We start from the raw sequence: 14,513 nt of genomic DNA on the forward strand, positions 1-14,513 counted from the left end.
ATGGACGTGTGCCCGGACATATGGCCTTAAGAGAAGAGTGTTTGGACCGCGTTTTGTGAAAAACATTGTAGCAAAGTACTGTAGTAATTGTAGCAAAATTACTGTTTACGCGCCCGCGTTGAAATTCCACACACCCACTTGGAAATTCCTGCAGCCCACATGGGCACGTGGGGGCATATGATAGGCGCGGTTTTGGGTTTTAAATAGGCCATTTTCCCTATTCTTTGGGGACCTTTTGCGAGGCTTTTGGCGAGCACTTTAATGGCATGGCGGCTAGAGTTTTGGAGGAGGTCTTTGGCGATATTGGGGGCATCCATCACCAACTTTGATCGATCTTCTCTCTGTCATAGCATAGAGGGAGCCTTCGGTGACCTAGCTTCGAAGAAGGATTCTTCAAGACGTTGGGCAACCCATCAAGGCCATCATCACGAATTTAAGGGGGTTTTTCTTCATGGTTTTCATTGCTTTTCATTGTATTCACCATTGTTTTGTAACTTGCTCCATGGAGGGCTAAACCCTAGTAGGTATTTGGGCATGTGAACCCTAGGATCTATGTTTTTGTAATGATTTGCTTTATATTTCTATTAAATCTGAGTTGATTTGAGTTTTAATCTTGTATTCCCATTGCTTGCGTGTTTTATTAATCCTTGTGGTTGATTGGATTTGCATAATTTGTTACTTTGATGAGAGAGAGGTCTCCATTACAGTTAGAACTTCAAGGTTAAAGAGGGTTGAGAGGGTGAGTCATGAGATAGTAGAGTGCCCTTTTCCCTTCTGATTGAGTGTTTCCTATCTTCGTATTCCCTATCCCTATGCAATCATATTTGGTGTGAGGCATGAGATTGAGAGATTTCTCCGCCGGGACCTTGTAGGGGGTTAGGGATCCTTCGCCGGGAATTAGAGTTGGATCTATCTTTAAGAATCGATTTCACTCTTAGGTGTCCCTAGAGCGTATTGTGGTCATATGGGGTGTGAGGTGTTGAGATTGAGCGATTTCTCTGCCGGGACCTTGTAGGGGACTAGTATCTGTGGCTTGGAGGCAAGGGCCGGTTGTTCTTGGATTACCTCGACTCATTAGACTCGGTTTAGAAGCATTTAGTGAATCTTGAGCTTCATGTTAGATCCTAGGGGGAGTATTGTCAGGGTACCTCATCTTTATTGATTGAGATCTCCTTTACTTGTTTTCTTGCCCGTTTGCTTGCTTATTAATTCTCTTGCAATTAGTTCATTTCATCACATCCATTGATTTCAACTAGATAACAAAGAATTGGTTAATACTAATACTTCCGTTCCCTGTGGATTCGGCTACCCACTCACCAGGGTAATTATTACTTTGACACCCGTGCACTTGCGGTTTACACGCATATTTGGACACGTCAGCTGTTGATGCAATTCTCAATCACATCCTCTACACCAACAACACACAATACCACTCAAAGAGAAATTTCATTAAAACTCACACACCAAGTACAATTAGAAGGAGATTTGAGGCGCAGCTTGGAAATCTCTCAAAGAAAGTACAACGAGGAGATCAAAGGTAAACCTGAAAATCTATCAAAATGGAACATAACCTTCAAAATATATAACAAGACATAGGGAAAATTAAGAACACAATCATACTAAAGATTAAAAGAAAAAAATCAAATATCAGAGGTTGTTCACCAAGAGATCCTTGGATCTAGAGCTGGGAATAAAGTAAAGTAGTGAAAAGACAAGGAGAAGAGTAGAAATTTTCTTTTCTCAGTTCCTGTGCTTCTTTCTTGTCTTCTGTAAATATAAACCATCAAGCCAATTTTTTAATAGAATCCCACAGACGAAACTACCCTTGGACCTTCCTTCTAACAACAGTAACTACTAGGGTAACTTACATAATTCGTCTTCCTTTTCCAGCATTCATTTAGATATTCAAATTGAAATCTCCTTCTAACTTCTCTTCAACTCTTCAGCACTTCTCTTAATTTCTACTGATAATATATGTAAGATTGCAATATTATTTCCCTCTTCGAATAATCCTTACCCTCAAGGATTTGTTGAACAAAATTCTTGGAATTTCTTCTGAAGAACATCATAGAATTCCCAAGAGCCTTCTTCGGGAGAAGAATCAGACCAATGTACTAAGACCTTGGCCTTTGCACTCCTTCAGCTTCATTAAAAAAATTCTGGCCAATTTGGGGTTACTTCTCGATCACCAAGTTTTTTCTTCAATTGTGATATATGAAAGACATCATGGATTTTTTTTCCTGTCGGTAGTTCCAGACGATAAACAACATGGCCTATCCTTTCCACAACTGTATAAGGGCCAAAAAAACCTCACAAATAATTTCTGATTAGTTTTTTGAGCTATTGTCATCTGTCTATAAGGTTTCAGCTTGATATAAACTGAATCTCCCACATTGAATTCCCTGTCCATCTTTCTCTTATCTGCCAATTGCTTCATCCAGTTTCTTGCCTTATGTAAATTCTTCTTGAGTGACTTTAATATATTTTCCCTTGATAACAGGCTCCTATCTAGGAGCTCAATTTGAGTGTTGGCAGATCTGTATGGTAAATGCATTGGAGGACCATTGCCATACACTATCTCATATGGAGAAGCCTTGATCGTTGAGTGATAACTACTATTATAAGACCATTCTGCAAATAGCAACCACTTAATCCACTCCTTGGGTCTTTCTCCTATCATACATCTTAAATATTGCTCTAAACAAAGGTTAACAACCTCAATTTGTCCATTAGATTGAGGGTGATAGGATCCAGAGTAGTTAAGTTTAACCCCGTAAAGCTTGAATATCTCCTTCCAAAAATTACTCAAGAATATGGAGTCTCTATCACTAACAATAGATTTGGGCAACCCATGCAGTCTATAGGTCTGATCAAGGAAGACTTGGGCAACTAAAAGGGCTGTATAAGGGTGTGATAAAGCTATGAAGTGTGCATGCTTACTCATTCAATTAACCACCACAAGTATTGCATCTTTTCCTTGAGATTTGTGTAGCCCTGTGATAAAATCTACACTGATCTATTCCCAAATTCCCTCTAGCATTGGTAATGGTTGAAGAAGACCAGCTAGTGCTACATTCTCTGATTTATTTTTCTGACACACTTCACATTGCTGCACATCATTGCTTTAGTCCCTTCCAGAAAATATGATTGCCAATCCTTTTTTGTGTAACTTCAACTCCTGAGTGGACCCCATCGAAACTCTCATGAAACTCTTGTAAAATTAATTGTTTGACAATTTCATCTTTACCAACCACTAAGTTACCTTTCTTTGTGAGTTGATTCTGAGCCCACATGTAATGCTGCTTAAACTGTAAATTCTGCTGTAGTTGTAATATAAATTGTGACAATTCTTGTTCCTCCTGCCAGCTTCTTCGGATTATTTCCAAAATTTCTAATCTAGTGGTTGATATAGCTATCAACATGGGCCTCCTTGAGAGAGCATCAGTTGCACAAATTTTTACTCCCTTTCTATACATTACCTCAAAATCATAACCAATAAGCCTGTTTAGCCACTTCTGTTGTGTGGGTGTAGAAATCCTTTGGTGGAGAATATACTTAAGGCTCTAGTGATTTTTTTTAATCTTAAATTGGCTGCCAAGTAAGTAGGCTCTCCATTTTTATAATGCCAAGACAATAGTTAACATTTCCTTTTCATAAACAGATAGCAATATGTGTTTTTCAGACAAGGCTTTGCTTAAGTATGACATTGGATTGCCATTCTGCATCAACGTAACCGCAATGTTCTCTTCACAAGCATTTATTTCAACAACAAATTTAATTCCAAAATTAGGAATAACTGTTATTGGTCCTATGCTCATTATTGCTATGAGTTTATCAAAAGCTAGTGCACTGCTTGGATTACATCTGAAATATTTTTTTTTGAGCAATTCAGTTAAGGATTTGGATATGATTACATAATCCTTAATGTATCTTCTCTAGTAGCCTATCAACCCCGGGAAGCACCTTAGTTCTTTGATAGTTTTTGGAACATGCCAATTAACAATAGCTTCTATCTTGGATTCATCCATCTCCACCCCAAATTTGCTGATAACATGACCCAGGTAATCAATTTTTTTTGTTGCTTCCCTTTGCACACAATTGGTTGGTTTTAAGGACAGCAAGCACTACTTCCAAATGTTCCATATGTGTCTTCCAACATGGGCTATACACCAAAATGTCATCAAAGACCACCAACACAAATCTTCTAAGGAATGGCTTAAAAATACCATTCATAAGCCATTAGAAGATATAAGGAGCATTAGTAAGGCCAATGGCATTACTAAAAATTCATAATGCCCTTCATGAGTATGAAAAGCTGTCTTGCTAATATCATCTTCATTCATTCTGATCTGATGGTAACTAGATCTTAAGTCAAGCTTAGAAAAATATTCAGCCTCATGAAGCTTATCCAACAATTCTTCAATTAGTGGAATAGGAAACTTGTCCTTAACTGTTTTTTCATTGATTGCTCTATAATTAATGCACAACCTCCAGCTGTTATCTTTTTTTTTTCCACTAACAAAATGGTTGCAGAGAAAGGATTGGAACTAGGCCTCATAATTCCCTTTTCCAATGACAACACCCTTTTGCGTGTGTACCGCAAGTGCATGGGTTTGTCGAACTAATAATACCCTGGTGAGTGGGTAGTCATATCCACAGGGAACGGTGATCAGAAACACAAGGATTGCTATTTAACTATAGTAAAGATGGATCGATAGTGGTGAGAACAATATCAATGAAAATAGAAATAAGAAAAGAAGAATGAGGCGTAAATAAAAGATTGAGAGGAAATCGACAGTAAGTGGGGCACCCGGACATTTCTCCCCCTAGGACTATTGCTTCAAGTGCAAAACCAACTATTATATCTCCTAAAACTAAATACTTAGTGAGTCGTGGAAATCCTAAAACACATGGTCCCAAACCTAAGGTCAACCGTGACTAACCCTACACTATGCCCACACGAAGAAATTGCTCAGTCTCAACGCCTCACACTGTGTAAGGTTGCTTAAAGCTCTAGGGACTCCAAGTGATAAACCCTATTTCCTAATATAGATCTAACCATTTGGTCCAGGCGAAAGACCCCTAGTCGCAACTAAGCCCCAGCGGAGTTCCTCTCTTAGCACTTTACTCTATTGTGGCTTCAAAGAACTCTTGGAACACATTGGTAGGATAAATCACATCGGAGGGGAAATGGGACGTTCCACTACCTCTTGACTCACCCTCTCGACCCTCTCCAATCTTGCTTTGTCTAACCCTCATGGTGTGTCACTCACTCATAAGGATTACCAATATAGGCTCTCAACCCTAGCGTTACTCTAAGGGAAAACCATTCAACAAGCATTCAAGATTGGAACTCAATTAAAGACATCAATTAAAGAAACATAATAGAGAGATCAAAGAAACAATAACGTCCTAGGGTTTACAAGTCCAAGTACCTACTAGGGGTTTAGCTCTCCATGGAGCAAGATACAATCAATAATAAAATCAAAAGTAAAAGCATGCAAGTCATAAGTAAAACCGCCTTGGTATTTGTGTTGATGGTCTTGTGGAGTAGCCTCGTCTTCTTCAAAGGTTCCCTCGTCAAGCCAAGGGCACACCTTACCGAATCTATGCCGATGAAAACTTCCGAAGGAACGTGGTGTTGAAGGACATAGAACCACTCCAAAAGCCTTGCCAAAGTCTCTCTAAACCCTAGCTGCTAGCACCTTTAAAGATGAGAAGAAGATGGTAAGAAGGACTCCCAAATTGGCTGAAAACGCGGCTTTAAATAGGCTGGAATCGGGCATCCACACAGGCTTATGGAATTTCCACATGCCCATGTGGATATCCAGGAAATCAATTTTCTGCGGCATGTAAACAGTAATTTACTACAGTAATTTGCTACAGTACTCCGCGAAAATACTCCCGAATCAACTCTTTATCTAGGCCACATGAACAAGCACACATCCATGTGGTAGATCACCTTGCTTCTTCAACAAAATCATATTTGACGATAATATCGTTAGCTTTGCACAAGTCAGAACATATGAGTGTGACTGTCTTTGTACCCCTCCAATTTGCATGTTCACTTGAGCACAACGGAGGTTGGCACACACTCACATGTCTTTGAGCACAACTTGTGTCCTCACGTTTGTTCACTCTAAGATTTCATCAACAAAGTGCATCCATGATCTACTTTGGTTACTTTCTTTCATTAATGTCTCCACAACCCTATATGCACAAAAGTAACACAAATACACATATATGAGCGATAAAATCTGAGAAAAGTAATGCTCAATGTAAGAAAAGAATACTTCATATTACTATTACACAAGCGCTTATCATCCAACATCTCCTAAACCATTTTTTCTTCAATTATGTTTTTCTGAAAGGTAAGGTATCTGTAAGGTTTAACACTCACTGGATCAGTGTCTTCCTTCAAGATAATCTAATGGTAATGGGATCTAACAGGTGGTAGAGCATCAATCTCTTTGAAGACATCCTTGTAATTGTGCAATAGATTGTCTAGATGTAACTAATTATCTAGAGGTATCTTCTCTTATTTACTGCTACTGTCCACATTATCTCTCAATTTCCCATCCATCACTACCAATGAGCATAACTGAATCTTCAGAATTCTATAGAAGGTTGTAGTGATTTTACTAGGGCCTTGACAACGCCCCTTGCGTATGTCCCGCAAGTGCACGGGTTTGTCGAGTAATAAAATCCAAGGTGAGTTGGTATCGTATCCACAAGAAGTAGGTAATAAAAATACTTAAATTGTTTCTTAACCAAGTGAAAGATGAATAATGGTTTTGTTAACAAGATGTAATGTAACAAGAATAAAATTGACAAGAAAGAGAAGCACAAGTAAAGGGGAGGTAAGGCAATCGATATAAATGGGGTACTCGGATATTGTTCCGCCTAGGACGATCGGTTCAAGTGCAAAGCCCTCTATTATGCTACTTTCAATACATGGTCCCAAATCTAGGGTCAACCATGCCTGACTCTATACATGTCCCGGAGGAGAAATCGAACAATCTCAACACCTCGCACTCGTACAGAATCACAATGAGTTCTAGGGATTCCAAATGATAAATCCTTTTCCTAGATGTAGACCTAACCCTTTGGTCCAGGTGGAAGGTCCCTAGTCAAAATTAAGCCCTAGGTGCTAAAATCACTTCAACGCTTCACTCTATTGCCTCTGCAACTAAACCCCAGTGAAAGGTTATCCCTTAGACCATTCACTCTACTATGACCGCAAAGAACTCGAGGAAATGGAGGTAGGATAAATCACACTGGAGGGGAAAGGGGACGCTCCGCTACCTCTCGACTCATCTTCTCAACCCTCCCCAATCTAACTTTGTCTAACTCTCGTGGTGTGTCACTCACTCATAAGGGTTTCTAATAAGAACTCTCAACCTTAGTGTCACTCTGAGGGAGTATTCATTCAATCAGACATTTAAGATTGGAACTCAATTAAAGCATCAATTAATGAAAGCATAATAAAAGGTTTAATGAAACAAATATATCCTAGGATTCATAAATCCAAGTACCCATTAGGGGGTTTAGCTCTCCATGGAGCTAGTTACAATCAACAATGAAATCAAATGTAAAAGCAAGTAATCCATAGAAAACCCCCTCGATAGTCGTGACGATAGTCTTGTGGAGAAGCCTCGACTCTTCCAAAGGTCTCTTTGTTCGGCCTAGGATACACCTCGCAGGATCCATGCCGACGAAAGCTCTCCCACTAACCTTCTTTCAAATAGAGTGCAATGTCAAAGCCGTAGAACCTCTCCAAATCCCTTGCCAATACCTTTGAAAACCCTATCCGCCACCCTCTCTCAAGTTGGGGAAAAGATGGTGAAAAGAATCCTGAAATCGGTTCTGAAATCGGCCTTAAATAGGGCTGGAATCGGGCATCCACAGGCCCATGTGGATTCTCCATATAGGCCTGTGGAAATTCCATACGGGCGTGGATAATGTCCACACGCCCGTGTGGATTCTCTGAACTTCACTTTTTCAGGCGACTGTGAACAGAACCTGCTACAGCAACGTCCTGAAAAGCTCTTGAATCTATGTTTTCATCGAGGTAATGTAAACGGGCACACATTTACGTCATATATCACCTTGCTTCTTCAATAAATGACTTCATTGGTGAAGATCTTGCTATCTTTTTTTTAAAATTTTTTTTTATTATTATCATCATTATTATTGTTATTTTATATATTGTCTTTATCTAGTTTGATATATATATAATAAAATATATTATCTGATTTGATTATTATATATATTTTTATTATTATTATTTTATCTTATTATTATTTATATATCTTTTATCTGACTTAATCTATTAATTAATTAATTATTTATTTATTTTATTATTATTATTATTATTATTATTATTATTATTATTATTATTTATCTGATATATATATTTTTTTTATCTGATTTGAATTGAATTGTTTTATTGTTATTATTTTTTTTATTAATTTAATTTAATATATTATTATGTTTTATCTAATTGTATTATTATTATTATTATTATTATTATTATTTGATATGATTTTATTATATTTACTTAATATAGATTTTTATCTGATTTAATTTATTTTATTTTATTTTAATTTGATTTTATTTGACTTATTATTATTATTATATTATTTTATTATTATTTTTAATCATTTTTATTTATTTATTTTATTTTATTTTACTTCGTGATTTGTATTCATGGCTGATTTTGGGATTGAGGTCGCCTCCAGTGCTCTTGAGATTTTGGTATTTTTTTTAGATCGCCTCGAGATATGTATTCTCAGCGGATCCAAAAATTTGTTTATTTTAGATCGATTCGAGATCTGTGCACTTGGCTGATTTCGAGATTTATGTATTTTGAATATTGTGGACCGCCTCAAGATCGGTGCTCTCAGCTGATCCTGAGATTTGAGTATTTTAGACCGTCTTGAGATCGGTGCTCTCGACTAGTCCTGAGATTTGTGTATTTTGGATATTTTGGATCACCTCGAGATCAGTGCTCTCGGCTGATCGTGATTTTTGTGTATTTTGAGTATTTTAGACCGCCTTCAGATCGGTGCTCTTAGCTGATCTTAAGATTTGTGTATTTTAGACTGCCTTGAGATCTATGCTCTCAGCTAGTTTTGAGATTTGTGTATTTTGGATATTTTGGATCACCTCGAGATCAGTGCTCTCGGCTGATCGTGAGATTTGTGTATTTTGAGTATTTTTAGACCGCCTTGAGATCGAGTGCTCTTAGCTGATCTTAAGATTTGCGTATTTTAGACAGCCTTGAGATCTATGCTCTCGGCTAGTTTTGAGATTTGTGTATTTTGGACCGCCTCGAGATCTGTGCTCTCGGCTGGTCTTGAGATTTGGATATTTTGAATATTTTGGATCACCTCGAGATCGGTGCTCTCTGCTGATCTTGAGATTTCAGTATTTTAGACCGCCTCGAGATCTGTGCCCTCGGCTGATCTTGAGATTTGGATATTTTGAATATTTTGTTTAAATTAGGAGATACATTTAATTTATTTATTATCATTTTCATTTTTTTTTATATAAACAAATGCCCCCTTCATACTTCTCTCACGATGAAATTTTAGTGAGATTGAGTGAGAGAAGTAGGAACTTCAAAACTTTTTATATGTCATAGCCGAACATATTTTTTATTCATGAACATGAAACTTTAAGATAACATGGCGTGTATTTCATTATAGACAAATGTACATAAATGTTAATGTTTGCCTCAGGAAGTACGCATAATCGTACATGACCAGTCTACCTTTTTTTTTATTTTAAGGGACCAGACATTCCGTCATAGACAAACATTTTACATTATACATAGTACTTCTTTAGAAAACGACCATTAATAGGTGGCATGGGTCTTTCTCCTTCGTCGTCAATAAGTTGGTATGCACCTCCTTCATAGATGATCTCCACGACATACGGACCTTCCCAATTTGCTTTGAATTTGCCCCCAGCCCGCTTGTTGGTGATGATAGGTCTTCTGAGGACAAGAACCATTTCTCCTTTTGTAAATGTACGAAATCTGGCCAGCTTATTATATGCTTGAGACATTTTTGCTTTACAAACTTCAAGATTCTGCTGTACTTCTATCCTTTTTTTCATCAAGAGAGTCTAGTTCATCTAGGCGAAGTCGAATATTATCTTCATTTGATATTTCATTCTGCAACGCCATCCTTAATGAAGGTATTTGAATTTCAAGTGGCAGGACTACTTCAGTTCCAAATACTAGAGAGTATGGTGTGCACTGTGTTGGAGTCCTATATGTGGTACGATATGCCCATAGCATTTCGGGGAGTCTATCATGGCAATCTTTTTTATTTTTAGACACAGCCTTCTTTAGTAATTTTGTGAGAGTTTTGTTAAATGCTTCCGCCAACCCATTTGCTCTTGCATTATAGATGGAGGTATACCTCCAGTCTATTTTATGATGTTGTGCAAATCTCCCAATTTTAAAGCTTCTAAAAGCGGGGCCATTATCTGAAATAATTCTTCTTGGAGTTCCAAATCTGGATAGGATATTTTTCTCGAAGAATTTTTATGATGTTCTCATTCTTTACTTCTTTTTAAAGGAATAGCCTCCGCCCATCCGGAGAAATAGTCTGCATAGTGACCAATATGAATCGATGCCCGCACGATGATGGAGGCTCAATAAGACCAATCACATCTGTTCCCCATATCTTGAAAGGCCATGAAGAAACTGTGGGATGTAAGGGATTCGGATGTTGATGAATAAAATCCCAATGAATTTGACAAATATGGCATTTTTTGGCATATTCAATGCAATCTCTGACCATGGTTGGCCAATAATATCCCATGCGCTTAATCTTAAGTCGCATCTTAGGTCCGGATTGATGTGCACCACATATCCCAGAGTGTACATCATGCATGACTTCTTTTGCTTCTTCATATGAAAGACATCGCAGGAGTAGCTGATCATATGATCTGCGGTACAACGTTTCATTAATGAGGGTAAATCTTAGGGCTATTCGCTTTATTTGAAGGCTTTCTGATTTGTCCCCTGGCAATTTATCATTCTTCAAATATTCCATGAATGGTTGTCTCCAATCTTCCTCTGGTATCTCGAGGGTGAAGGCTTCCATCTTTTCTTCAATATTTTCTTCTTCGACATCACTGAGAATTGTACTTATGGGTCTTCTATTTCTTATAGTGATTTGAACTTCATCATGATCCGGATTTGCAAGCTCTTTTCGCTATTCTTGCCAAAGAATCGCTTCTCCATTTTTCCGATCTTGAAACCCCGCTCAACTGCACTTGGGGGATTTTCTTCATTAAAATTTTGACCTTATAGTATTTAAGAAGTTCAGCTTTATATACTTTGTACTCTCCTTCGACTTGTTTGATGATGAGTTGTGAGTCTCCAAATATATGGATACATTGAATTTCCATTTTGATTGCCAATTCCAAACCAGCTATGAGAGCTTCATATTCCGCTTCATTGTTTGTGCATGACTCTGTAAGGGAAAGTGCATATCTGAGGATTACTCCTTCAGGTGTGACAAACACAAGTCCTATCCCGGTTTTAATTTGTGGAAGCTCATACCTCAGTGCTGGCTTTATGGACGACGCTCCATCAAAGTACAGTTGCCATTCTGCTTCTTCTACTGTAAGCGTCTCTTCATCAGGGAGATCATAATTAAGGGGTGAATCATCAAGGAGAGGATGCGCCGCCAAAAAATCTGCTAGTGCTTGCCCTTTAATAGCTTTTTGCGGAGTGTATGTTATATCAAACTCCATTAAGATCAGTACCCATTTTGCAAGTCTTCCTGTGAGTAATGGCCTTGTCATAAGATATTTGAGAGGATCAATTTTGGATATGAGGATAATTTTGTGTGCCAGCAAGTAGTGCCTCAATTTCTTCACTGCAAACACCAAGGCTAAACAATGCTTCTCAATGGGTGTATATTTACTCTCAGCTCCTATCAACATTCTGCTGAGGTAATATAATGCATTTTCCTTGCCATCTTCATTGTTTTGAGCTAGCATGGCTCCCAATGATCCTTCTAAGGCAGCAGTATATAGGATTAGTGGTTTCCCCGAAATTGGGGCCGCTAATACTGGTGGATTCAGCAAATACTGCTTTATATCTTCAAAAGCTTTCTGACATTCGGCATCCCACTTAAAAGGTGTATTTTTCTTGACCAGCTTAGAAAAAGGCTTGCATCTTCCTGATAAGTTGGAAATGAATCTTCTGATATATGCCAAACGCCCTTGAAAAGAACGCAATTGCTTCAATGTTTGTGGAGGCGGCATTTCCATGATTGCCTTGATCTTAGAAGGATCTATCTCTATCCCTCGATGTCTCACAATAAAACCCAGAAACTTTACTGATAGGACTCCAAAAGCGCATTTCATTGGGTTCATTTTCAATTTATGTTCTCTGAGGCGTATGAAAACGGTCCTCAGATCATCAAGATGTTTGTCTTTTGAATTTGTTTTCACAACCAGATCATCTACATAGCATTCAATGACCTTATGAATCAAATCATCGAATATTCTGGTCATAGCTCTTTGATATGTTGCCCCCGCATTTTTCAAGCCAAATGGCATTACCCTGTAACAATATATGCCCATAGGTGTTCGAAAGGCAGTATGTTTCTCATCATCTGGGTGCATCTTGATTTGATTATACCCTGAGTATCCATCCATAAAGGAGAACATCTCATACCCAGAGGTGTTATCGATCATGATCTCCATGACTGGTAAAGGAAAATCATCTTTGGGACATGCTTTGTTCAAATCTCTGAAATCAACGCATATCCTTATCTCGCCATTCTTTTTTTCTTCACGTGGGACTATGCTCGGCAAACCCAATCTGGGTATTTTTTTCTTCCCCGATAAAAATTTGCTTCTATCAACTTTTTTGTTTCTTCTATCACTTTTTCTTCTAAAACAAATTTCATCTTTCTTGGGGCCTGCTTGACTGGAGTAACATTGGGATCAATAGCTAATCTGTGAACAGCTACTTCATTCTCCAACCCTGGCATCTCATTATAATTCCAAGCAAAACAGTCAATATATTCTTTCAAAAGAGCCTTGAAGGATTCTTTTTGTTCTTCTGTCAGTTGTGCACTTAAGAAAGTTGGTCTTCGGTCTTCATCACTTCCCAAGTTGATTTCAATTAACTCATCAATTGTTGCTTGACCACCATCCTCTAATTCAGGTGGTGCACTTTTCATCTTAACAACTTCTTCTTCTGTAGACTCCATCATGTAACACGAATATCTGGAAGGTTCAGAATAACCTACCCCTCTCTTGTCAGGATGGGAATGGTTCCATAATTGATGAAAATTTTGATATGATTTCTTTGACCAGTTTATTTTGCACCCAAACTCTTCAACTATCCTCTTGAGTTGTTTAGGATACTGGCTTGGAAAGTTTATAGGTTGGATTTCACTATCCTCTTCTTGTTCAATGTGTATAATGTCATCATTTGAAATTTTGTTATTTTTAACTCTGTAGAAGAGAATGCCTCTTCCATCCATATTTCGAGCTAGCACATAGAATGTCTTCAATTGCTCAACTGTGTCAACCTTCAAATCATCTAGGGATTTACAGAGGCCATCTGGAACCCTTGTGATATGCAATGTGCTTTCTTGGGCAGACCTTCTAGTTTGACTTGTGTCATTTTCATCTCCTGAAGATTCAGTATCACTGCCATAGTGAGGCAATGCTGATTCTTTCTTTTTAGATATTGACATAGCATTAGATTGTTTTGCCAAAGTCTTTTCCATCAAGTTCGATATTTTGCCCCCTTTGGAGATACCAAGGTAGTATTTGGTATCCTCATAATGTATTTCATGGACACCAAAAGGTTGAATTTCACCATCAATTCTGTGTTCTTCTCCATCCACCATATATTTCATGCATTGATGAAGGGTTGAAGGGACCATCCGGTTTTCATGGATCCATGGCCTACCCAACAAAGCTTTATATGAGGCATCCGCATCAATTACATGGAACTTCACATCAGATATGATCTTTCCAAACTTGAGTGGGAGAGTTATAGATCCCAATGCTTTCTGACTATGTTGATTAAAGCCTTGAATAATGATCCTTTCTGGAGATAAATGACATATTTCCAGAGCTAATGCTCGAAGAGTATGGAGGGTCATTAGGTTTAAGGAAGACCCTGGATCAATAAGAATTCGATTGATCTTTATGCCGTCACAAGACCCTGTCACATACAATGGTCTATTATGCTCTACAGTTCCAAGTAGTAAGTCTTCATCGGTGAATGATATTGAAACTGTATGTGTTGCATACATAGCCTCTGTCATATTAATTTCAGCAAAATAAGCCTGATACTCCTCAGGGTTTTGTAGGGCATGTATTAAAGATTCCCTGACTTCTGTTGACATCATCAGTGCATCATTCATGCTAAGTAAAGCCGGGACTTTCTTCAGGTGTGCCAAGATATTATAATCTGGTTTCTTCAGTGGTTTCTTTGGTAAGACATTCTCCTCTTCTATCAT

General features: G+C 38.0%; 1 protein-coding gene across 1 annotated transcript; it reads right to left on the minus strand.

Annotated features, from left to right (window-relative positions):
• Positions 1–11,182: 11,182 nt before the first annotated feature.
• Positions 11,183–14,513, minus strand: LOC120267326. The gene is given in 3 exon segments (XM_039274982.1): positions 11,183–11,304; positions 11,448–12,840; positions 12,843–14,513. Coding segments are annotated over 3 exon segments (3,186 nt in total).

This window comes from Dioscorea cayenensis, chromosome 8 (genome assembly GCF_009730915.1).
Source record: "Dioscorea cayenensis subsp. rotundata cultivar TDr96_F1 chromosome 8, TDr96_F1_v2_PseudoChromosome.rev07_lg8_w22 25.fasta, whole genome shotgun sequence".
Classification (NCBI taxonomy): domain Eukaryota; kingdom Viridiplantae; phylum Streptophyta; class Magnoliopsida; order Dioscoreales; family Dioscoreaceae; genus Dioscorea; species Dioscorea cayenensis.